The 25,088-nt window shown below is 32.7% G+C and overlaps 2 protein-coding genes across 4 annotated transcripts; one reads left to right on the top strand and one right to left on the bottom strand.

Moving 5' to 3' along the window:
- Window positions 1-1,236: 1,236 nt before the first annotated feature.
- LOC104239778 (signal peptidase complex subunit 2) lies at window positions 1,237-8,205 on the top strand. The gene is made up of 5 exons (XM_009794496.2): window positions 1,237-1,426; window positions 1,504-1,655; window positions 2,634-2,715; window positions 7,643-7,785; window positions 7,894-8,205. The coding sequence occupies exons 1-5, from the start codon at window positions 1,325-1,327 to the stop codon at window positions 7,988-7,990; spliced, it is 576 nt and encodes a 191-aa protein (XP_009792798.1). The 5' UTR covers window positions 1,237-1,324; the 3' UTR covers window positions 7,991-8,205.
- A 12,457-nt stretch (window positions 8,206-20,662) lies between these two features.
- On the bottom strand, window positions 20,663-24,472 carry LOC104239779 (uncharacterized). Of its 3 annotated transcripts, none has more exons than XR_714230.2 (3): window positions 24,302-24,472; window positions 22,132-23,871; window positions 20,663-21,152 (listed from the first exon to the last, which is right to left on the bottom strand). XR_714230.2 is itself a non-coding variant. In XM_009794497.2 (2 exons), exon 2 carries the CDS (start codon window positions 23,328-23,330, stop codon window positions 22,203-22,205), a length of 1,128 nt encoding a protein of 375 aa, XP_009792799.1. In that variant the 5' UTR covers window positions 23,331-23,871; window positions 24,302-24,472; the 3' UTR covers window positions 21,892-22,202. The 3 variants fall into 3 exon arrangements, 1 of the variants encoding a protein (XP_009792799.1); XR_714231.2 differs by lacking the exon at window positions 20,663-21,152 and adding an exon at window positions 21,444-21,699; XM_009794497.2 differs by lacking the exon at window positions 20,663-21,152 and having other exon boundaries at window positions 21,892-23,871.
- Window positions 24,473-25,088: the final 616 nt, after the last annotated feature.

The following is a 25,088-nucleotide window of genomic DNA, read 5'->3' on the forward strand; positions in this document are numbered from 1 at the left end:
CAAGAGAGGTTTGTTAACTTTGATTTTGACGAGTGGCATCAATATGCCATTCTGATGAAAACCTTGTCAGAATTTTAGAAGATTTAATGGCTTGTTTGGACTAATTTCTAGATTGAGGTTTGGTTAAGATATATACTAGGATATGAATTGATCATATTTGAATTTTTACCATTGGAAATAGTGGTTGGGGAAGGGAAGGTTTTGGAGGAGCTATGGTGAAGAAGAAAGGAAAGAGAAAAAAAATTAAAAATTTGGTAAATTAATTTTAAAAGGGATGGGCCCCAGATATTACAAATGTCAAACAACAAATGGTCTTAGTATTGACGTGATATTCATGTTAGGCAATTGAGATACACGCTCTGAGGGAGGGGTTTATTATAAGTATTTTTATCGAGTTGGGGTGCTAAAATGGAAAAATCAAAAGTTCATGTATCGGCTTTAAACTCCGGTGCAAGTTTAAGTGGCCTAAAAGCCATTACGTGTTAAGAAAAAGAAGTGTGTCTTTATTTTAAATTACATAAACTATTTTAATTTTTTATAAAAACCGATAGGAAATTTCATATAAAAGGTTTTAGTTGGTTTCACTTATAATAGGGGAAAATTATTCTTCTCCTCGCCAAAATGAAATGAGTCTAATTTTAGATATTTGAAAATTTAACCTAAAAAATTGTCTAATTAAAATGTAAATTGTTCCATCTTTCACTTCACCTTCTTTCTTTACCCAATAAAAAAACATACCATATTACCATTGCACATGTTTATGGAGTGTTTGGGACCTTGAAATTGAGAAAGGAGTTGTATACTATTATTATACAGATACTAATATTATAACATTTAGATTTAGATCTTCTATTATATTTTCGTAGGAAATTGTAATTCAATATTGAGGTTTGCATCACTAAAAACTTTGCAAGTTTGTATCACTAGTGACAATCAAGACGCATTGTTTTTCAACTAAGCCATCTTTTAATTTCCACTAACTTTTTGATTTATTTAGACTAACATCAATTTGATTTTTTGATTTTTTCACTTGCGAGAGAAATTCATAACCAAGGAGTAATTCAAGTCAAATAAGTTATCTTTCTAAATCTAGATTTGCTTTAATTGTCAAGTAGTAGAACTCCCCCGTGCCGTTTCAACAATATTACTTAAATAACCCTTGATACATGTCACATGCAATTACATCCCTAAGACTCTTTTCGTAATTTCATCTATCGTCATTTCTCCTATCCTCTTCTCTTCTGACTAACTTAACAATAGCAAGACGAAAGAAAAACTTCCAGACAAACCCTAGTGAAAAACGCAGAAACAAAAATCAGAGAAAATGGCTTCCACCAATCAAACTCCCACAAAGAAAAACCCCAAGAAAGCCAATCTTTTAGATCATCACTCTATCAAGAACCTTCTCGATGAGTCAGTCACCGAGGTAACTTTTTTTACCCAACGATTAAATTGAATTGTAGGGGTTTTTATGCTGATTTTGTTTAATTATGTGTTCAATAGATTGTGACAAGCAAAGGATATCCAGAAGATGTGAGATTGAGTAATGTAAGGTTGTTGATTGGGACAATTATCATAGCAATTGCTCTTGTTGCTCAATTCTACAAAAAGGAGTTTCCTGCTAATCGTGATTTTCTCATTGGCTGCATTGTGTTATATCCTTTCTTTCTTTTTTTGAATTTTTCGTTTTGGTTTTGATTTTATTGTCATGTTAATTATCTACTCTTTTTTTTTTTTTTTAATTTGTTTGCTGTGATGATTACTGAGTATTGGAATGAAATAGATCCAAATTGAACGGAATGAATATAGGGATTTATATGACCTGCCCCGGCTAATTTGAGATTGCAGCGTAGTAGTTGTGTTTTCGTTGATCAGTAAAAGAATTTAAAAAATTTGGATTTGTGACCTCAAACAATTTTTGAACTACCTTTGCCACTTCAAGGGGATTCCAAAGTTAAAATGTATATGGAAAATTTTTTGTTTTTGCCCTATTTGTGCAGTACCATTTTCCAGTGAAGGGGATTCAATTGAAACACCTTCCTTGGCTGTTGGCTCCACCGCTGGCTTATCACTGAGGAAGAGTAGAAAAATCGAAAAGAAAAAACAATTTAATTCGGGGCCTGCTTGCTTGGGACTCTTTTTTACATTGTTTTATCAATTTTGCTGATCGTATCTGTTTCATTCATCATAAATACTGTTTGGTTTGCCGTGAGAAAATTATTATTTTTAACTAATACCCAATTATTTTTCCAGTGGAGTTTTTTTAACCATTCTCCAGTGGAATTGACAATTGTAACTTGATATTCGGTAATTGCATATTTAAATTATTAAAATGAGTTTCAAGATCTAGATGTAGGTGTTCCTTAGTGTTCTAATGGATAGTCGTAATGTAATAGCCATGGTTAAAGAGGGTTGAATTTTTGATGTGAATGCTCATAAATGAAAGCGATAATTTTGAAAGCTGCTACACGTTTATAGGTTTTGATGGTATGATGGTTGAAAAGGTAAGCATTTGAATTTCTTTGTACATATTGGGAGTTCGATTGATGGAAGTTTTATGATGCTTGAGATCTTTTTTTCTTTTAGTATGTGAAACTTTTCGTCCAACTTTCTTGTATCCTTGACTATGGCACGTATATTCTGTTCAACGTGATATTGCAGCTGATTATCCACACAAAGGAAAAGAATGCAATTTTGTTCACCTATCCTCCGGAAGTAAGTTGTCAATCAACATGCCTTTTTACCAGCAATAAATATATTAGTGAAATTGCAACATGCTAATAAGTTTTTGTCGTGCATTAATTGAAGTTGTGAATTCTAACATGTCTTTTCTGGAGTAGCCACTGATGAATGTGAGGATTTTTTCTTGCTGAATGTGCTTATTGGAAGTAGAATTTAACTACCTATTAAAACAGGTGGTTTAGATATTAATCTAACACATTTTCAGTCTATTTTGAATCGTCAAAAGTTAGGCTGGTGAATTTTCCTGGAAATATTATGCTTTATTGAGTCGCCCACTTAATCTTCGATTGCTCGGGGAAAAGTATTTCAAAACTAAGTTGCTGAGAATTCTTTTTTTCCATCAAAATCATTTCTTACTTTTTAGAAGAAACAATATAAGGTCCATGGAAGTCTGTATGATGTTTCATTCCATGTAGTCCTGTTATTTTGGAGGGTATATGAGTTTGTTCAGTTTTAACCTTCCCACAATCTTGTGCTTTGTTGAACATATTACTACATTAAGCTCGAAACTATACTACTGGTGCACAACTTTCTGTTTTTTTAATAGACTAGTAGCTTTCTGTTTTGTCCATCAACATTGCTACCCAGGCAGTATCCTAAGCATTCTACCCTTGCCCATTTGGTTTAAAGATGATCTGTAAAAGTCTATTCTGTTATTTCCTACTAACATTCCTCTTTTATGTGTTTTATAGTTCATAATAAAACCTTTAATCAAGACATTATCTCCTAATCCCATCTTTATTATCATTATAAATTCTTATCAAAATAGGAGAGGAATCAACGAGAACTGTCAACTCTCGGGCCTTTTGGTTCCTAGCTGCACCTCACTTTGATGCATGCTACAACCCCTTTTTTTCCACACACCATTAAAAGATAGAAAGACGCCTATTTAGAGGTATAGGAATTCTATCATAGAATAAATAAGAATGTAGTGGGTGAAAAGGTTGTGATAACTGTGATCATGAGTTGGTGAATAATTATTTGACCTTTAGTGCGTTAATAAGTGGGTAGATAATGGATTAGAGATCCTTAACCAGATTTAATTGGATAAACGAATCACATAATGACTCGTTTGAAATGCACTGTTCTACTTATTTTATATGACTTCCTTATGGTGTGAATGCAAGACTTGTGGAGGTTGAGTTTATGAATTCTTAATGAAAAATGACTTGGGTTACTGGATCATCTTTGACAGTGTGCTAACCAATAAAGCTCTTATGATAAGTGGGCTTGTTCTAAAAAACACTCATGAAAATCGAGATAACACAAGGTCATCATGTGCTAGCCAATAATGCTTATGTCAACATATTGATTATTATGTGTAAGTAGTGATACTTCATTTCTTATAAGCAGTCTTAGTTTAAGTCTTGAGACCGACTCTGGAGTAAAGATTGTTGTTTATTAAGTGGAGGTTCAATGCAGAGCACACCTTCATTATGAGTAATAGTCTCCAACTAGTAACTCTCTTTATTTTTTATACGGGAAAAGGTCCAGATTTGTCCTTCTACTTTCGGATGCTATTCGAACAAAAATATCCCTACCATTAGCAAACTTATCACATATACCCCTTACCCTAACGGATGTTCCTACCCAGATTCCAAAATGCCACCTGGATGCCATGTGTGTATTTATTTTCCAACTTTTATTAGAATAAATAACCAACGCACTTTGAAAAAGAAAAGAAAAATTCACCAAACCCACTGAATTATATTCTACTCCTTCCCATCTATAACAAAAAACCACCACACTGTAAAATCTTAGTTCTTCAAAGAGAAGAAAAACACAACATGAATTTCAAATTTGCGATGGATTCTCAGTAATAAAATGTACTGCAGATGAAAAGAATTGTCACTAGGAATTACTGGGAATAACAAAGAACCCTACTTGGATATGCTTTTCTGGAAGAGCATTAGAATGGATGAGTCTAAATAAAGAAGTTCTATCACAAGGAAACCATTCATGTGATTTGCAGAATCTGCTCTAAAACGTTAGGTATATTTTTAAAAAGAGTTTTTCTTGATATTCTTTAGTATTATCTTAGCATTTCTATGAAAAAATATTTTTTTGAGGAAGATTTCATAAATTCTGGAACTTCCACTGATTGATACTTTGGGATCTTTGTATTTTAGATTGGAGTCTGGCATGGAAAGTGACTAGGCAGGGAAAGTAGCAAATTTGGAAAATAGAACTTTTTTTTTTCTAGCGAGAAACTGGAAAATAATTTTTCTAAAATGTAAAAGAATAAAGCATGGGTGGTTTTATTAGAAAAAACCTAACTTAACTAAAGTCGTAGAATCTGCAATTATTTTGAAAGTATGAACGTTAACAATGATGCCTATCAAGGTAAGTGGCGTTGATCTGATTTTGCTCAGTAGATGAGCCTTCTTAATGATGAGGAAACAGTAAACCTCTTCCCTAGGGATGCCATTATTTGGATTTCTGTGTTTTGATTTCCTTTTTGCTCCCATTCTTTAGTGTGAATGGAAAAAATGAGAAAGTGAAAAATCTATTAATTTAAAGAACATATTTCAAATTCTGACTATTAGGTGGTGATGTGGCATGCCACGTGGCGTCCACCTCACTCAAATGTCAGGTTACGCGGTGCAATGTTGGACTCCTGGACCTTCATTAGGGTAAGGGGGCATATGTGATAAGTTTGCTAATGGTGAGGTTATTTTGTTTGAATCAATGAATAGTATAACGGTGATAGTATTTTTGTTTGAATAGTATAATGGAAGTTAAATGTAAACTATTTCCAAAAGTAGAGGGGTAAATCTGTCCCTTTTCCCTTTTTATATTATAATGAGTGGAGAAATTTGGAGAATATGCTTTTTAATATTTTTCTTTTCCTTTTACTTTTCTTGTTGCGTATAGCGGAAATATTGGTTTTACGCATCTGAACAGTGTTCTGCTCGTCAGAAACATCTCAATGGTTATAGATGACTTCTCTGAGCACTTAGTATCCCTGATCTTTTTCTTCTCTAGATGGGATCTTCTTTCTCTGGCACTTCCCTTTGATGTCACTTAATTCTTTATTCTTGATGTTTCTTCAAGTGGAGTTCCTCTCTCTCTTGAATTTTTTGTATACTTCCATTGTATAGTCTCCACTCTCCAGCGTCCACTTGGTCTTATAATTCAGAGTTAAACAGAGTGATGGGCTCTGGTTTGAGGAGCAAAAGAGGTTATAATGGGGAAAGAAGACGAGTGCTATCAGTGATTGTGTACTGAGGCAGGCTTAATGGGTACGCTCTACTAATGCGCCACTTTTCTAAGTGGAATGACTGTCTTAGAGTTTTAGACATTCAACATCATTACCTCTTCGTATATCTTCATCATCCTTGATGTTCATAGGTTCCGTGAAATACTGCCACCTATTTATATTGGAGCTACCTTCTTCAATGCTTGTGGTACTCCTATGGCTATGTAAATTTGAGCATGTGGTTACTTCAGGGAAAGGTCAGGATGAGGAATGGACTTGAGATAAAAAAACAGACCACAGATTTGCCCTCATCAGCGTTTCTGGGAGCCTGATATTGCATGTTGTTTTCTCTAGGATTGTTATTTACCTACCAAAAAGGGAGGTCAATGCTGTTTTTTTTTATTTTGTCTTGGTGCTTCCAGGGTTTATCGTGGTGGGGTCTCACTAATGCACCTCAAATCTTTTTATCAAGATTCTTTTGCCCCAACCCTTTGTATTTCCTTCCTAGTGTCAGTTTCACTCGATATAAAATGCTCTATTTTTCTAGTGGTGAAATCTTTGTCTAGTAGCACATTGTGTTTCAGAATTCCAATCTGGTGTGCATCTTTTGTTTCTTTTCTTAGTCTTTATCTCGATCTTCGTGTCTCGTAACTCTTTCATCTGGCAGCATACTGTGTACAGACCTCACATCTGGTGGAGCCCCTTTCTTTTCTTGTGTCTTCTACTTTTTTCTTTCCTAGTGTGAAGTCATCATTTTTTTTTTTTTTTTGATGAAGGGAATTTCATTAAATGGCATCTAGAAGATGCATAGCAAAAATTACAAAATAAAGGTATTGTCTGCTCATATACAAATGAAGCCATCAATTTTTATTTCTTTCTTTTCCTCCCAAGTGTGAAGTCTTCATCAGTATTTCTAGTGTGAAATCTCGATAGCTCCTCATCTGGCATCACAATGTTCCGGCTTCAAATTCTGGTAGATTTTCATTTTATTTTGTCTGTCTTTTTTTCCTAAACATTTTTGTATGCGAACTTACGTGCTCCTTTCAAGTAAGTGGTACACTCTAATGAGTTGCTAGAGGCTTATATGCTGCTATGAAGAAAGCATGAAGTACTGCCTGTTTGTCATTTATTCTCTACTATCTACTTGATTTTGTTATGTTGCTTTTAGTGGTGAATTTTGAGGTTACTGCTCTTGAAGTATGTCAATGCCTGCAGTGTTCTTTCCTATATATTTAGCTGTCTTGTCGCTTGCAAGATACATTTAGCCATCGGCAACTCATATCTGCTGCAGTAGCGTTTTTAGATCTTGTGACTTTTGTGATGCTTTCTTATTCTTACTTTAGCTGAACCTGGTGAAAGTTGAACACCGTAGGCTTCTGCTTCTCCCGAAGATTTCTGTGTAATCATGAGTATCACCTGCATAGATGTTTGTTGAGCCTCTTGTCTTCCAGCGTCTGAAGGCTCAGTAGTTATGCTACTTTCGATCATCTGGCAAACTCGTCTACCCTTATAAAACTGTCATTAATCTTCTGTCAATTGGAGATGCAGTAGCTGAAATAACAATCTATTGCCTGGTCAATCTCGTACTGAATTTCTTGCAGTTTGGCAATGAATTTCTTATCTCTGCTCAAATTCCATTGATGTAACTACTAACTATTAGTTGGATGAGGTTGTTTGCTCATAAAGGATTGTTTGTGACAGGGGTCTTTTAACAGCACTGGCTTAATCGTCTCTTCGAAGCTGCCTAGATTCTCTGATAAGTACACACTTACAGTAGAGACTGCTGATCCCAAGTCGATTTCTGCAAAGCCAAAAGTGGAATTTACCAAGAGTGTCACACAATGGTCTCTTTCTCCCTCCCGTCCTCCACCCCGCTTGTTCAAAGAGGAAAATAGTATAAAAGGGATTTCATGAACTGAATGACTTGATTATGGTGATTTACTTTTTTGCAGGTTTACCATGGATGGAGTTCTTGTGGAGGGGCTATTCTGGAAAGATGTTGAAGCCTTAGTTAATAACTATGCTAAGGAACACAAAAAGAGCAAATAAATGCAATGTCAAGACTCAAGACATATTTTGTTAGGGATCTTGGTGGCCTAGATAGCCAATGAGATTGAAAATGTCGGTTAATGACTTCTGGTTAATATCACTCAAATCATTATAGAAGCAAATTGATCCGTTTTCATTGTTGAATTATAGTGATCCATTTCCATTGTTAAAAAAGTGATCATTTTTCTTTGATAAAATGAATGTGGTCATGAACATAGCCTTTCTTGCCCCCACCCCCTGCACTTGTTATTGGCTCGGTTAGACACCTCTAAAGATAGGAAATCGATGACAATGTAATCCGGTGTTCTTGTTGTTTACCAACTCTATGAGAACCAAAGTCTCCTACGCACGCACTCTCTACTTTGTTATTTTAATTTTACATATTAATCAAATGAAATTAAAATGATTTAATTAAAGTCTCTCGTAGTAAATGTTTCAAATTACTTATCTATTTAAATAAGAATACTAATACTGAAGTGGATCTATACATGCATATTTCGTACTCGATGCTCAAGACCTTTTGAAAGATCAGCCGCCGAATGTAAATAGCTTTTATCTATATACTATATTAAAAGCACGAAATTCCTTAGCGAAATATTGTTCGCCTTTTTTATCCTTTAAAAATAGATTTTATAATAGGTGAAATAGTAATTTAACTATTTTTCTTATATTTAAGAATTTGAAATCATGTAAAATATTGACTACTAAATATTTTCCTATTTTAGCTATGTACGAGTCCTATTTTGTACATACATTGTATCTTTAATTTGTAAAAGCTTTATTATTATTTCCTTATATTCTTTAATTAATTAATACTTCTAAGTTTTATACAAGGAAATTAATTAATTTTTACACAAGTCAAGATCTACTGCTCCTAATAATTTTCAGCTAATTATAACAAGTTATATATATATATATATATATATATATATATATATATATATATATATAATAATATTTTTGCGAGACTAACTGTTTTAGTGGGTTTTGATCGAGTTGCATTGGTTTATAGTGATATATGCTCTTTTGCACATCTCAATGAGTGAACTCAATGCTAGAAATTTGTTCACATGAGATGATCCATGCGGTATACATAATCTATAAACTGAGAAGTACTTTTGTTCAATAGATTAGGTACTAAATTTGCCGCTTCCATTTTTTTGTTATCCAACCTATGAGAATATTTTTTCAATGATCTTCGGTTTTACTTGCTTGTGGTTGCAAATGACAGGTCTTTCAGTTGCTTTGCAATGCTACAGTAAAATTCACGCACCTACGGTCAAGATATAATTCAGTTGCTTGTAATGCTACGGTAGAATTCACGCACCTACAATCAAGATATAAGACTTGCAAATTTAATTTACTTGATTTCCTATTTATTTTGCAATTTTGTTTCGTTTATTTGTTCCAAAATAGAATTGTAATCTGCACGTATGACTCTGGATCTATATATTTTCCAATCTAAATTTGAACTTTATATGTATGATTGTAATTAATTTTTCTTAAAAATATTTCTTTAGATTGATTGTCAATACTTCTATATTATTTTGTTGTGGTGACATTTCTTCTGGAACAATTCTGCACTAAGTTATTTTTATGTTATTTTTCTAGATATTGCCATCCTATTTTTCCAAACTCTCTAATTAATGTAGAAATTTTACGCCAAATTATGAGTTTGCTTATACTAATTAGAACTTTGTTTCCGGTATTAAGTAAACTAAAATCCGTGCGTGTAAATATCATAATGGGATTCTACTTTTGCAATAGAAAGCTTTTCCTTACTAATTTATTGAAAATAATCCCTAAAGTATATTTTATTGATTAAAGAAATTTGAATATGTGCATTTTGCTCATAAGAAAAAAAAATACTGCTTATGTTATTAATTAACATTGTTTAAGTGTTTATGCCTTTTAGAATACCTGTGACCATAACTAAACGTGATGTAGGTATTTCCTTGAGAATATGCTTTTCCAAAAAAAAAAAAAACTTAAATATTCAAGGGTTATGCGTTTTTGCGCATGATTACTTTTGAAGTTGAAGTAATGCAATTATAAAATTGAAATAATTTTAAATTAAACAGATTGACCGAAGACTTTTATGGGGCTTCCTTTATTAAGTTAACTAAATAGGATCAGTATTCATAGTCTTTGATAACATATACTTTTTAAATTTTTTATTTTATAACCTAACATATTTTAATGTATTTGTTAAAAGTTTGTACACATCGAGACGGGGTACACGCGCAACGCGCGCATCCCAAGACTAGCAAAAGAGAACTTGAAGCCCCTATCAAAATGCCTTTTGCCTTTTTACCATTTAAAAATATTTCACACTAGACAAAATAGTCATTTAATTATTTTTCTAATATTTAAAACTTCAAATTCAACTAAAATTTTACTTAAGAATATCCTAATATTTATGACTTCAAATTCAATTAAAATTTACCTTATTAAATGTTTTCTTTATTTGATCAGTTTTTACAAATATTCTTTTAGAGTTTAGTACGTGGCCAATGTTATTTTTTTAATTCTTAGCCTATGAGGTATGTAATACTATTTTTTTCTCCAAATTACCAATAATTGATTACCTAAAAATATGAAACATCAATGAGCAATGCAAGTTCATCTTTTTCTGTTAACTTCTTAAGAGTTTTAATTTATTTTTAACTTTAAATTTCTAAAAGTCTGAACTAATATGGTGTAAATTTAGAAATAAATTAAGCTACAGTCATACTATGTGAAATTGTAACTACAACTAATATTTTAAACTTACGATAAACTAATGTATTTGGAGCTTTTGAAATAGCTATAAATTTATCATTTCCCTCCTATAATTTTTAAAATTTGACATCAACATTGTGAACTCTTGAAATTTCAAAGTTGTTATTAGCAAAGTATATTCGGAATGAGTTTAGAATAGTATTAACTTTTATTTGGCATTGGATGAACGTCCAGAGAAGGGAATTTACACTTGGATCAATAAGAATCCAGGCAACTTTTTTAACATGAAGAGGTCCATTTGACTTATCTATAATTTTGATTAACTTTGAATGAACATTTTTTTTTTGTATTAATGACATAATGAACGTAAAATTTACAAAGAGATGCAAGATGAGATACAACAACATAGCATATTTTTATTTTATATAATATAATATTTATAACTATAAATACTATAGAACTAATTACACTAAATTCATTCAGAAAATGTTGAATTCAACCATATATTGTATCAATTTACTAATATTTATTTTCATCATTAAAAATATATTGATTTTAGTTTAACCTCCATTGCTATGTTTTCAATAATTTGCGTATATATTTTATATTGATAAACGTGATGCACACGTATACTAAAATTAGTATTAACAAAAATCACTTCGTAACTGGTGCGGCCAAACACATAAGCATATTATTAGAAAGTGGCTAAATCAAAAAAGTAAAAAATGGATAACTGCAAGAGCATAAGCCCCGTTCAGTTAGCCCAGTTAAACTGGACCACCTGAATAGCTGTGAGAAAACTACCCTCTATAGCCCCTCAAAATTTTAAGAAAAAATGGCATGGTATGACAACCTATTAAGAAAATTAGCATTAAAAAGCCCTAGTTTTAGATATTTGCACCCTATAGCCCTACTTTAAATTTTTATTTGTTTTAATTGGCATAGCATAACCAACTTATCTACTTCAGCACTTTTCCCTCACTCCTCCCCTTTCTCCTTCTTTTACGCTTTTCTTCTCTATCTTCCCCAAATTTCAAAATTTTCAAATACTCCAATTCTCTCCATTTTTATCCGATTAATACTCTGTACTATGTCTATTTAATGTTTTTCTTAACTCTTTTTTTAAATTACTTTGGATTAATAATGTAAGGTTAATGCTTCAGGTCAATATCAAGCTTACCAAATTCATTTTTTTTATTATTGCTTTGAAGGAGTTGAGAGCTCACATGAACTAAATTGATAACATATCTCCTTAAAATAGGTTTTGCGCATTATGATAGGCTAAATTTGTGTGTAAATAAAGATTGTTTGGTACCTTCTTATGCCAAAGTAATCGCTGCAGCGTCATTCTTTCGTGCAGTTGTATGTGCTTTGTCTAGTGAGAGTAATTAATTGTCGTACTGTCATTTATAACCATTTATAAACAATGGAAGTAACTGTATAACTGACTAGCGTAATTGTATATTAAAACCTTCAACTATATGGATATGTTGTATATCTACATGTATATCAGACCCAAAAATTATTAACTTCATCTTCTTACACGTATACTTCTTAAAAGTATATCCTAATATGTATATCTAAGAGTAAAAAATATAAATATATTTTTATATTATTTATTTCATGTATATCAAGACATTAATTGTATATCATACAATGCTTAACTTGAAACACATCAGTTTTTACTTAAATGCTTAGTTTTATTTTATTAAATCTTTAAGTGTTATATTTATTGACTTAAATCTGTTTTTATTTTGGCAGCATATTGATGTCATCTTCTACTATCTAAGGAAAAAAATAAAGTATGATGTTAACGTTCCAAAGTCATTCACCACGACAAACTTTTCATTTAGTGTTAAGGTAAAATCATTGTATGATCAGTTTCTGTCAAGCAATAGGGACTATGGTGTCATCCCTAAGGATCATGAAATAGCTGATTATATGCGAGGCTCTCGCCTGTCGTGTAATGTTCCGTGGCACACTGTCGATCATGTACTAATTCCTATAGGCTTAAAAGACGAATGGCATTGGATTTTAGGTGTGTTGACTTTTAAGGACAGGTGCATACACGTGTATGATTCCATCAGAGGAGCGCAACATGATGCTAAAATTCATGAGGCCGTTCAACCATATGCAGTGTTGATTGCTCGTTTCTTGGCTAGTACATGTTTTTACAGGAAGAGACATGATATTGATTTGACCAATGTACCATACAATGACAGACCACTTGCTGATCCATTAGCTATTCACTTGGTTGATGATCTGCCACAACAAGAAAACGCGTATGTTAAGTTTTCGTATATTTTATTTCTTTAAATAATTATATTTTATTAAAGGGCGTTGATTCCTTCTAAATTATCTTCACTTTGTTTTAGTGATTGTGGTGTATATGTGGCATCTTTTGTGGAGTATTTTATCCATCAAAGATCAATTCCAGCTGTCTTCGATGTAGAGCAACATCGCAAACGACTTGGTACATTGTTGTGGGATTATGGTAGATCTAAACAAGAGAATGAAGATGAAAGTGAGCCAGAGTTTTCTAAAAGAAGTTTCAGAATAAATGCTCCTTTAACATTGAAGAACAAGTAGTCTTACTCTTTAGTTTAGTTATCTATTATTTTGGGATATGTAAATACATTTGTATTTTATTAATGGCTCATTATGGCACAATATTTGTAATATATTATTTATATTTTGCAGGTTAAACGTATCTTTTTCCTTTTTTCGTCAAATTAAGAAATTACCAGTATGTAGCATGGGTATATTTATGGATTTTTTTTTACTTTGTTTACTGTTTATTCTTTTTTTTTAAAATTTAACATGTGTATGTCTAATTTTCTTTAGCATGCTCATGTCTAACATAAATGAATGTTGCAGTTCCATAAACAAACACCACCATTATTGTGTATCTCTACCATATCAATACATAATTTTACTACTATATAACTATATATATATATAGTTTAAAGATATACAGAACAAGATATATATATATATATATATATATATATATATATCTTGTTCTGTATATCTTTAAACTAACACACTAGCATTGTATATATCTCTATCCACATATATATCAGTACTTAATTGTACAACTACATGTAAATATTTAAGTGTGCTAACTTGTATATACTGATATTTATATCCGTGAACTAACTATACCAGTGTTGTGTACATCTCCATCCCCATGTATATCAACAATTAATTGCCAAATACATGTATACATTTGTTTTAGCTAACATGTATATCCTGTTCTGTATATCGTTCAACTAACAACACCACTGTTCTATATATATCTATCCCCTGTATATCAATACTTAGTTTTATAAATACATGTATACATTTAATAGAGATAACATGTATATCCTACTATGTATATCCGTGAACCTACTACTCTAGTTTTGAGTATATCTCCGTTCCCATGTATATCAATACCTAGTTGTACAATTACATGTTTACATTTATTTGAGCTAACATGTATATCCTGATGTGTATATCCTTGAACTAACAATACCAGTATTTTGTATAACTCTATCCCCATGTATATCAATACTTCATTGTTCAAAAACATGTATACATTTTATTTTTATATTTGTATGTGTAACAAGCACAGAGATGTATATCCAAACTTGATTCAGTGTCCAGTATGACGACATATTAATTCAACTTCATATAAAATGATTAAATTGTAAAGATCATGTGCCAAAATATTATTTACATGTCAATGCAATAATATACATGATGATATACATGTCCTACACAACTTAATGTATTGACCTTGTCCAACTAATTTATATGATACATTTTGATATACATACGAAAATGCTAAATTAAACTTGCATACACAAGTGCAAAACTTAAATAACTTCTGAACATGAATAATACTTCAATCATTTAATAAACTTGATATATATACAAACAATTTATCTTTAAGGTCATTCAGTGGTTATAAGGTATATTTCTACATGTTCTCCTATTGTGGCCCTCACGTCCACATTGTCCGCATGAACTCTTTGGCCTCTTAGCTTGTGATTCTGAAACCTTCTTGTATCTCACCTTCTTCGGTCTTCCAGGCATCTTATTCCAGACTGGTGGCAACACAACTTGTTCTAATACCTCTACTGGAATTGTCCATGTGCTTTCATCTGGAAGAGGATAAATTGGAATGTCGTATGCTTTCAACATGTATTAATTGTTGTAGTACATAGAGCAGTAATCTTCACCCTCTAAGTTTTTTGACCTCAAAACCGCACACGCATGCGGACAAGGGATTTGATCGAGCTGGAACCTTCTACAACTACATGTCCTTTCCCTAAGGCAAACGATGAACAACCTCCCATTATCAATAACTGAATGTAAGTTTTCAATCGATGGTCTCACCTATATTTGGTAGAAAAGCAAGATTAGTCTACACTTTATGTATAAAATCCAAAAGAGTAACCTTATTGAGTTATTCGGTAGAAAAACATGAAGTTGAAAATAAGGAATATGTTATATAATATAAACTTACCATCATATGTTGTGATGCATCAAGATTTTCATCCAGTATAGCATTGTATTTAAAGGTAAACTTTGTAAATGTCGCTTGTGCAGTGTTTCGATTTGTGTAGTTCCACCTGTTGATCAACATTCGAATTTTTCCAGTAATTGCTGTATCGGAAGTTCCCTCGCTTCCTTAGTTGCTGAATTTAATGATTCTGCAATGTTGGAAATCATTGTCATTGTTCTGTTGACTTTTGCATGCGCTCTACTCCACGTGTGATACCCAATATCAAATAAGTAATCCTTCACTCTTCCATCTATTTGTTCCATCTCTGTCATATGGTGATTAACTCTTGAATAGTATATGCTCTTGCAGTAGCAAAAAATATCTCTCTTAGCTCTTCTTGGCTCCTCTTATATATGTCTTTTATGTTATTCCATAGATGCCATATACAAACACAATGAGAAACTTGAGGATACACTATTGAAGCTGCCTTAGCTATGCTCTCATTTCTGTCCGATACAATGCACATGTCATCTCTATCACCGAGCGCTTCTTTGAACCTTTCAAAGAACCACCCCCATGAGGCATCATTCTCTTTATCACCAATTGCATATGCAAGTGGAAAAATCTTGCATGTTTACAATATATCAATTATATTCCTTCTACAAAGTGTTTATTATAAATATATTCTATTAACAAATACCTATGGATGGTTAATTGATATGCACAGATTTAAAATAACTATATAAGTGTAAATGGCTATACACAGAACTTTTATACATATATGTATAGTCTGATATACAATTAGATATTTGGATATACATGAATATGTTACTAATATTTAGAATAAATGAAATATAGTAGAGTATTTCTAGAACAAACCTCCAGCATCTTGCGAGCAAGCTGTGAGTAACATTCTTCTGTACGTTGCTTTAAGGAAGCTTCCATCAACCACAACAATAGGTTTGCAAAATTCCCATCCCTTTATTGATGCATGTAAGGCGACAAAGGCATACATGAAGTGTCCTTCATCTGATTTTCTCAAACACACAACTGACCCGGGGTTGGAATGCATCAACATATATAAGTAGCTTGGCAGCTTTGCATACGACTCACTTGGATCTCCTCTTAAAAACTGAAGGGCCTTTTGCTTTGATCTATTTGCCTTCCAGTAGCTTAAGTCAATACCGTAATGTTTTTTCATGTCTTTTATTATATCCTTTGCAGTGTATATTGTTTTAGGATCAACATATTTATCACAAATAATTCTTCCAATAACAGGAGCAGTAGCTACACGTTGTGTAAACAACCTATCCCTCGCCGAACATGTGTGATCCTTACTGAATTTTCTAATCCTAAAGATTTTTGACTTGTTTAGCGATGAAGACTTGAAAAACCACGTGGAACGGTCATTGACACATACCAGACAGTATCTAATAACATCCAAAATTACACAATAGTAAATAAATTAAGATAAACTATTGTGTGTTGTGAAAATAAAAAAACTGACGATTGTATACAATTATTAAAGTTAGATATACATTCATACCTTGATGGACTTGATCGATCAACCTTAAACTGAATTTTTTTCTAATAGCATAGTTTTTTAACGCCATCATCAATGTCTCCTTGTCCTTGTAAAGTTGGCCTTCCAAAACAGTATTATTTAGAGGATCATCTATTATTGGAGTTTCATCAAAATCTACAACTTCAGGATCATCTACGTTATCAAACGCAATCAACTGTAGTGTATCCCCGTTATGTATATCATATGTATTGGCAATTTGTAGGCATACAGATGAATTTTCCTCGTTTCGATTAAACGCGTGCATATCTTTCTCTTTCACTGTTAAACATAGCGGATACTCATTAAACGCATAATTTTTCTTCTTCAACTCGATATATACACGCAATCCCATATCATTGTGTATCATCATTGGTGGTGAATCTTCATCGCATTTATACTGGATTTCAAGCAAATTAATTGTGGTGTCAACCATCAATTGTTTTGAAATTGTAGAAATAAAATCAATAAATTTAGTTTCGGTACTAATCACCACGCCTTCAACTGAGTAATCCACAAATCGATTGTTGTTATCCCAGCGTCTCCCGTGCTGTATCAAAATCGGCAAAGTAGCCATTGAATCTGTGTTCTATATACAGAGATTAAAACCTTTCTTCACCCGGTATCTTAGAACTTCAAAAATAAAATAAAAAATTGTTTCCAAAGAAAGAACTAATTATTGCATTAGAATACAGAATTTGATATTCAATTTTCGTGATGGCTGAAAAATCTTCGCACCCTTGTTGATTTTTGAAGGAAATATATTTTCTGCATTTGGTTTTATTTTGGTCGACTGGGTAGTTACACTTCTGATGGGATACATCATGCAAGCGTGATTGGGGGGACAGAATCTTAAAACCCCCCTATTTTTGAGGGGTTGTATAATCGTGTCTTTGGGATTTGGCTATTTTATGCCAATATTTTTGGGCTACTAGTGCCAACCTAAATTTATGGCCAATACAATGCCAATTATGTGAAGGATTGTTATACGGTGTCAATTCCTCAAATTTTAAAAGCCCATGTTTTGTACCACTTACAAAAAATGGCCCTTCGGCCCAAACATATTGCATATAGTACCCGAAAGGAATGAGCATGACAACACAAGTGCATGTAGCTCAGTGGATAGGGCGTGTATTTCCTAAGCTGAAGGTTGCAAGTTCGACCCCTACCTAGCGCGATAGAGTAATCCTGTATTGCATTTTAAATTGTATTTTGTACTTCTGGATCTAATAATATTAGCTAAGAATTGAATGAAATATGTAATGCATGTCATATACGAAATGTCTATTTTGTATATTTTTTGTATAATAATAACATTCTATTTTTGTATATTTTTTGCATAGTGACAGTCTATTTTGTATAGTTTTTGTCTATTTTGTATAGTGACAATCTATTTTGTATATTTTTTGTATAGTAACAGTATATTTTGTATAGTGACAGTCTATTTTATATATTTTTTGTATAGTAACAGTCAATTTTGTATATTTTTGTATAGTGACAATCTCTTTTGTATATATTTTGTATAGTGACAGTTTATTTTGTTATTTTATATATAATGACAGTATATTTTTGTATATCTATTGTATACAAATTGTATAATGGTAGTCTATTTTGTATAATTTTTGTATAGTGACAGTCTATTTGTATATATTTTAACTTTATGCATAGTTATCTCCTCTCATCTTCCTCTTATTAAGAGACCAGCCACCGGCATCCATGGCCACACAGTTGCCGAAAATGGTAACAAGATCGCCGGAGTTTTAAAGTTTCAGGCAAAGATCTTCAAAATATTAATTTCATATTTACAGAAACTATAAGAGAAAATCAGAGAAAGAAGATAAGGCCATGAGAGTCGTGGTTGGCGGAGTTGCTTCTTCAACGACGAAGACACCGGCATCCATGGCCTCACAGTCGCCGAAAATGGTAACCACAATATTATAAAAACGGTAAAATTGTGAATCAATCAATTAATTATGTCACAAAACACAAACTAATGGAGATTTAGACCACCACAAAATTGAAATTGAAAAAAAAAACACAGATCATTAGATCCAACATAATATTCTTCAAAATACAACATTCTCATAGCTCATCAGCATTTCAAATGTGTGGTCCACAACACGATGCATGCTTTCTTATCCATAATAGATCTGGGATCATAAGTTTGCGATGACAATAAATTGGGGTCATAGCATATTTGTATTCAAAACCCAGATAGAGCCCAAAATCATGAATTGCAAACAAGAATTAAAATATAAGATGAAAATTACAATGACTTTCAGATTTTCAAAAACCGAATAAAGGATCCAAACCCCAAAATACAAGAAAAGGGAGACGAGAGAAACCAAAGAGGCTTTTTAAAAGAGAGAGAGAGAGAGAGAGAGAGAGAGAAAGAGAAAAGCGTCCATGGAACCACAGCCATGGGTTGCTAGCGTGAGAGAGAAGAAGAAAGATAGTAAGGAAGAAAGATATGGATGGGAGGCGACAACTAGCACTTGTCATTATTTTTAGGCTATAACTTGTATGGATCAATTTGTGGCCTACCGATTGAAATTTGTTTTGCCCGATGGACTATAAATGAAGTTCTCTCAAGGGATTTTTTCCTAACTATACCATATATGAAACCTTATTACTCTAAATGTGCATAGTTTGTTAATTACCCGCCCAGTCCACACTTTAACTACAATTTATATACCATTCGACTATTAGGCATTAAAAGGGCAGAATATTCCCTAAAAACGCGCTAAAATTAAGGAGAGAATCTTGGTGTTAATTGATTCTACATTAAATTCAATTTTTAAAAAGGGAAAGGAGATTTCTCATCTGCGTATTTTTCTCCAGAACTACAATTCAAATTCTCGAAAAAAAAAGAACGAACAATTCAAATTTTCGAGTTTCAACAACTCAAAGTTGAAAAAATCTGTTCTTCCATATATTTTCCACCATTGATAGCCATTAAAAAGCTTGAAAGCTTTGAATTCAAATTTGGGTTTTCAAAAATCATTATTTGTTTGGATTGGGTGTTGTTGTAAATAATTCGGAATATGTTTAGGAGTTTATATCTCAATTTTGAGGGGTTTTGGTGAAGATTAGACTTGGTTTTGACTGAATTTCAGATTGAAACTCGAAGAAGAAGAAGAAGAAGAAGAAGAAGAAGAAGACATATTTCCAGAAATTGTAGATAAATTGTAGAATTGTAGATCAATTGTAGATAAATTGTAGATTGGGAAGACTAAAACTTCTACAATTTATCTACATTTTTTCTAATTTTTGTACAATTTATCTACAATTTCTACAAAATTACTACATTTATACTACAATTAAACTACAATCTTATGTGAAAAAAAATATTGACAACAAAATTTGCTCTTCATCTACAAAAATCGTCACCGTTTATTGGATTGGTACATTGAACTTTTCCGACTCCGGCAACTTTTCTGGCAATCGGACGACTACCTACAAGTCTACCACAAGCAACACACCTTCTGAAATCTCCAATAGCGATGGTAAAAAGGAGCAGCGACGGTGGTGCTGACCATGTACTCTTCGATATTTTTTTCCGGTAATTGAAGAACCACCCACAAGTGTACTGTGTACAACTATCAAATCAACACAGATTCCATCAACTTATGCTGGCAAAATAGCTTCATTTAGCTAATACAATTTTAACAACTATTACATGAATTACTAGGTAAAATGAGATTCATCACCTAGCCAACAACTTATTTAGTATACCTTTTTTATGTTTATAAAAATGGATTAAAAAGCAAAACAGAGTAGAATAAGAAAGAAACGAGAAATAGAAATGGAGAAGAGAAAGAAATGGGAGGGGGAAAACGGGCTGGTCAGATCTTAGTAATTAAGGGGAGAGAAACGTGAGATATATGAACACCTTTAATTAAGGAGTAAGAAACTGCCAATTAATTATACCTCTAAATTAATTATGGTATATAAATGGTAATTTGGTATGCTGAAATATAATAAACACAAACCTTAAACATTGAGGATAATAAGATTTCATATATGGTACAAGAAGGTAAAAATCCCTTCTCTCAATAGCTGTTAATATCGGCCAATAATTGCTTCCGGCTTGAGTCCATCGGCTCCACCTCGTCTCAGCCCATCCGCCAAGAGATTGGACTCACACAGCACGTGAAGCTCAACTTGTTCCCAAGTTTGCATCTCTGCAGAAATGGCCCGGGGACTTTCCTGGGCCCTAACCCACTCATTGACTAGATCTTCACGTCGTCTTGCAGTCTTGATGCGTAGCTACTCTTTTCTCGAGACCAATTGAAGCAGCTTTTTAAACGGTGTGTAGCATCCCCGCGTTTAAAGGGGTTGTTGTATTCGAATCTTCAACAACAAGGCAAAAGAAAAAGAAAAGAAGCCTGCAGAATGTGCATCAGACATTAAAGGTATATATTCTCCTTTTTATCTTTTTTTTTTTGCAAAGTAAGTATTTGTGGTCGAGTAGTACTACCTAAATACCATTTATGTTATACGTGAAAATCAGTGGCGTAGCCAAAAATTTCACAAAGGATGTTCAATCTTTGGATAAGTAAATAATTTTTTTTAATAAATTGGTGCACCGAATTTTTTTTATAATAAAACGCACAATATTTAGCTAAATCATAAAAACACTTTAACAGAATTAACTATTTTGTAAATCAAAACCAATATAAAGGAATCAACAAAAAAAAAAAATATTACTACTGAAAGCAAAATTTAAATATATTATTACAATTGTACTCGACGAGGTCTCATCTCTTGACATATTTTTATAATCTCATTAGAAATAATACAAAATACTTTTTTTTTTTTTTTAAATATAAGGCACTATGCAACCGTCCAAAAATTCATCATCCATTCGATTCCGCACGTCATTGTGGATAAACTTCATTACAGAAAAAGCTCTTTCAACAGGTGCAGTAGCAACTGACAGAAGCAAAGCAAGTTTCACTAAGCAGAATGAGGATAAGTAATATTCTTTTTTGTCTCAACTAGTTTTTTTGAAAGTTCACCAAGTCCACCTTAATTGGGGAACCTTTGACCAATATCACGTACATCAACAATATAATTAGCAAGTTGATTCTCAAGGACACCTAAATTAAATTCATCAAAGTCATAACTAAAAAATGAATCAACTGGATTCAGGCAAGCTACTCCATGAAACAAATCACTTGTCACCTCATTGAAACGTGCGTTAAGTTCTTGAAGTTGCCAATTAATAATTTTATAAAACACATCCACATAATAATGATGTAAAGTAGTATGATCAACAAGTTTACGTCGTGATCATCCTGAGTTAGCATATTGCTCATCAAAATTGGGTATGTGAATATCATGACTGGTACAAAATGTAGATACCTTATTTTTAAGTGGATCTCATCCATCAACTCTGAACTCTTGAAGCCTTTGTTTTGCTACTTCAATAAGTATCATGGCATTAGCAATATCTTGCTCCTTTTTCTAAAGCGATATATTAAGATCATTGTGATTCCCAAAATATCTTTCATAAAATACAACATGAAAGCAACCTCAAACGTTTGGCAACTTCTAAGATATCCTGTTGCCTTAGCTCTTTCATCTAAAATACTTGCATCTTCAGCAAGAGTATCAAGTACATCAATAATAGAGTCAAACAAAAGTATAAAATTTCCAAACGACTTGTAGTGAGATCCCCAACGAGTATCACCGGCTCTAACAAGACCAAGCTCTTGATTCAAACCTTTACCTTTTTCTAGCTCACCTATATCTAATGCCTCTTGGAGTCTTTTTTTTAAAGATTCTCGAAGTTCATCCATATGTTTAAAAGCAGCTCCCAACACATTCAAAATATTTGAAACTAATAGCACAAGTTCTCCCACTTGAGCACACTTTTTTGAAACTGCCACAAGAGTTAATTGAAGTTGGCGAGCAAAACAATGAATAGAACAAGCCGATCTACTTTCTTGTTCAATCAAAACTTTAAGACCATTGATATCACCTTGCATATTACTTGCCCCGTCATAACATTGTCCACGTAAAAAAGATAAACTTAATGAATGATGAGCAAGTATGTTAACAATTACTTTCTTCAGGGATAAAACACTAGTATCAGGAACATGAACAAGTCCAATAAATGCCTCCACTACAAATCCTTTTCTATCAACATATCTTAAAACAATAGCCATTTGCTCTTTTCGTGACACATCAAAAGATTCATCAACTAATAGAGAAAAGTAGTCACCATTTAGGTCCTTTATTATAGCCTTAATTGTTTCTATCTTACATGCGGTCATAATATTTTTTTGGATGTCTGGAGAAGTCATTTTATTATTTTTTGGAGCATTTTGCAATACAAAAGGCTTAATCTTTTCACATCTATCTCGGTACCTTGAAAGAACTTCAAGAAAGTTACCTATGTTCAATGACGATTCACTTTCATCGTGATCACGGAATGACAATCCTTGATTCAAGAGAAGTCTTACCACATCAATTGAAGCACTTAAGCTAAGCCGATATTCATATTTCATTTGATTAGACTGTTTGTCAAATACAGCGTGAATGGACTGTTGTTGTTGCATTAGATCTTCACAATTTCTTTTTGCTTGATTATGAACACTATTCGGCCTACCAATATGCTTTTAAAAGCTGTCTTTGATCTTATGCCAATTTCTAAACCCTTTACTTGAAAATACATCATCTCCACCTTGATGAATATTATCACCTTTAACAAATAACAAGGTAAACAATATGCTGCATCTGTACTCACATTATATTCCAACCAGTCACCATAATCATCAAACCAATTAGAAAGGAAACGACGCTTTGATCCTGAAAAGTCAGATTGAGGGACCTCATGACTCCGAGGTTGGCAAGGACCAATTCGAAGGTATTCCCTCCTTATTTCATCACGATGGTTTGGATGATAATTCAAAATTGGAATTCTTTCAGCTGGATCATGATTTATAGAATATAAATTAAGTTTTTGTCTCTGAGCAGAATGCGATGATATTTCTGATTGGTCTACAGTTTTTTCTCGATTAGGTTGATTTTGAGATGTCAAACTTGTTTTTGGTACTTTACTGAAAAATTTCCTCAAGTCCATTGAAACTTCAAATCAAACTGAAATAATAGTCAAGTGCATCACACTTATTAGAAATAGAGAGAACATGTATTAAAAAGCACCGTAAGTACTTACTGTAACACTACAAGAGTCAAAAAAGCTAAACTTTACCACTACTCCAGCTTAATTAGCAGAATCCAAGAGCAATATACAAATTTTACTTCTTAAATCTGAAAATTCAAACTATGTCCCAAATTCGTATACACAACCACCAAATTGTTCCTTACTTTTTTTTAAAGAACAAATATATGTTCAGGAATGATGAATCAGGTCATCTAAGTATCAGTTATTTTATCTTAGTTGTAAATTGTTTAAGAGATTTAGAAATATTTAGTAAGTTTTCAATCTCTAAAGACTCTAACAATAAAATTAAGATTATAAATTGAGCAGAAAAAAGAAAAGAAAAAGAGAAAGACAGAAGAATCTAACCTGAAATTGAATCAGATTCAGAGTTAGACTGCAAGATTTCACAGGCATTCGTGATCCGACAATAACGCAGTAGGCTTGCAAGGCAAAAAGCAAGGGATGGTCTTTTGTTTCTCTCCTCTGTGTTTCTTCTTTCTATTTTGGCAAAGTTAGGTTTAGGTCACTTTTTTATTAAGTAGCTTTCAATTAAACAATGATCTTTAATATTTTTTTATTGAAAAATTAAAAAAGAAAAAGAAAGTCAGAGGTTGGTTGGGATGTGGAAAAGAACGACACGGGCTCATTTGTTTGCACTTAATGGAGGTCTGAATCTTAATCATTCAAATCTCAAACTTTAAGTGTGTCGTTTGTTTTTAAAGTCTGAATCTTAATTATTAAAATCTTAATCATTAATTTTTTTTTACTTCACAACCACTTAATGAGTCTGAATAAGCATGTATGATTAAGATCTATAACAATAACTTAATTTCATTAAGATGTTATCATCTACATTCATTATTGACTGCCGCCACGGCATACCATTATCAACTACTATCATGCCATCGCCACCACCACCACCACCATCCTCAATCATAGCCGCCATTGTCGACTACCACCACCCACCATCCTCACCACTCTCATCACCATTATTTTCAACCACAACCAACACTCATCCTCCTCAATTAATCACTCCATCACCATCAATAATCGTAGAAGGCATTGTCCATCATTATAAACTACCGCCACCCACCACCACCCACCACCACCTTGCTCAATCACAACTACCACCATCACCCGCCATTACTAACTA

The sequence above is a fragment of the Nicotiana sylvestris genome, chromosome 4 (assembly GCF_000393655.2).
Source record: "Nicotiana sylvestris chromosome 4, ASM39365v2, whole genome shotgun sequence".
NCBI lineage: Eukaryota > Viridiplantae > Streptophyta > Magnoliopsida > Solanales > Solanaceae > Nicotiana > Nicotiana sylvestris.

Coding starts and splice junctions, on each gene's coding strand:
- LOC104239779 (XM_009794497.2), bottom strand. CDS start 23,330: ATGCAACAACAACAGTCCATTCACGCTGTATTTGACAAACAGTCTAAT.
- LOC104239778 (XM_009794496.2), top strand. CDS start 1,325: ATGGCTTCCACCAATCAAACTCCCACAAAGAAAAACCCCAAGAAAGCC. Junction 1,656..2,633: donor CTCATTGGCTGCATTGTGTT/ATATCCTTTCTT, acceptor TGACTATGGCAC/GTATATTCTGTTCAACGTGA. Junction 7,786..7,893: donor ACCAAGAGTGTCACACAATG/GTCTCTTTCTCC, acceptor ACTTTTTTGCAG/GTTTACCATGGATGGAGTTC.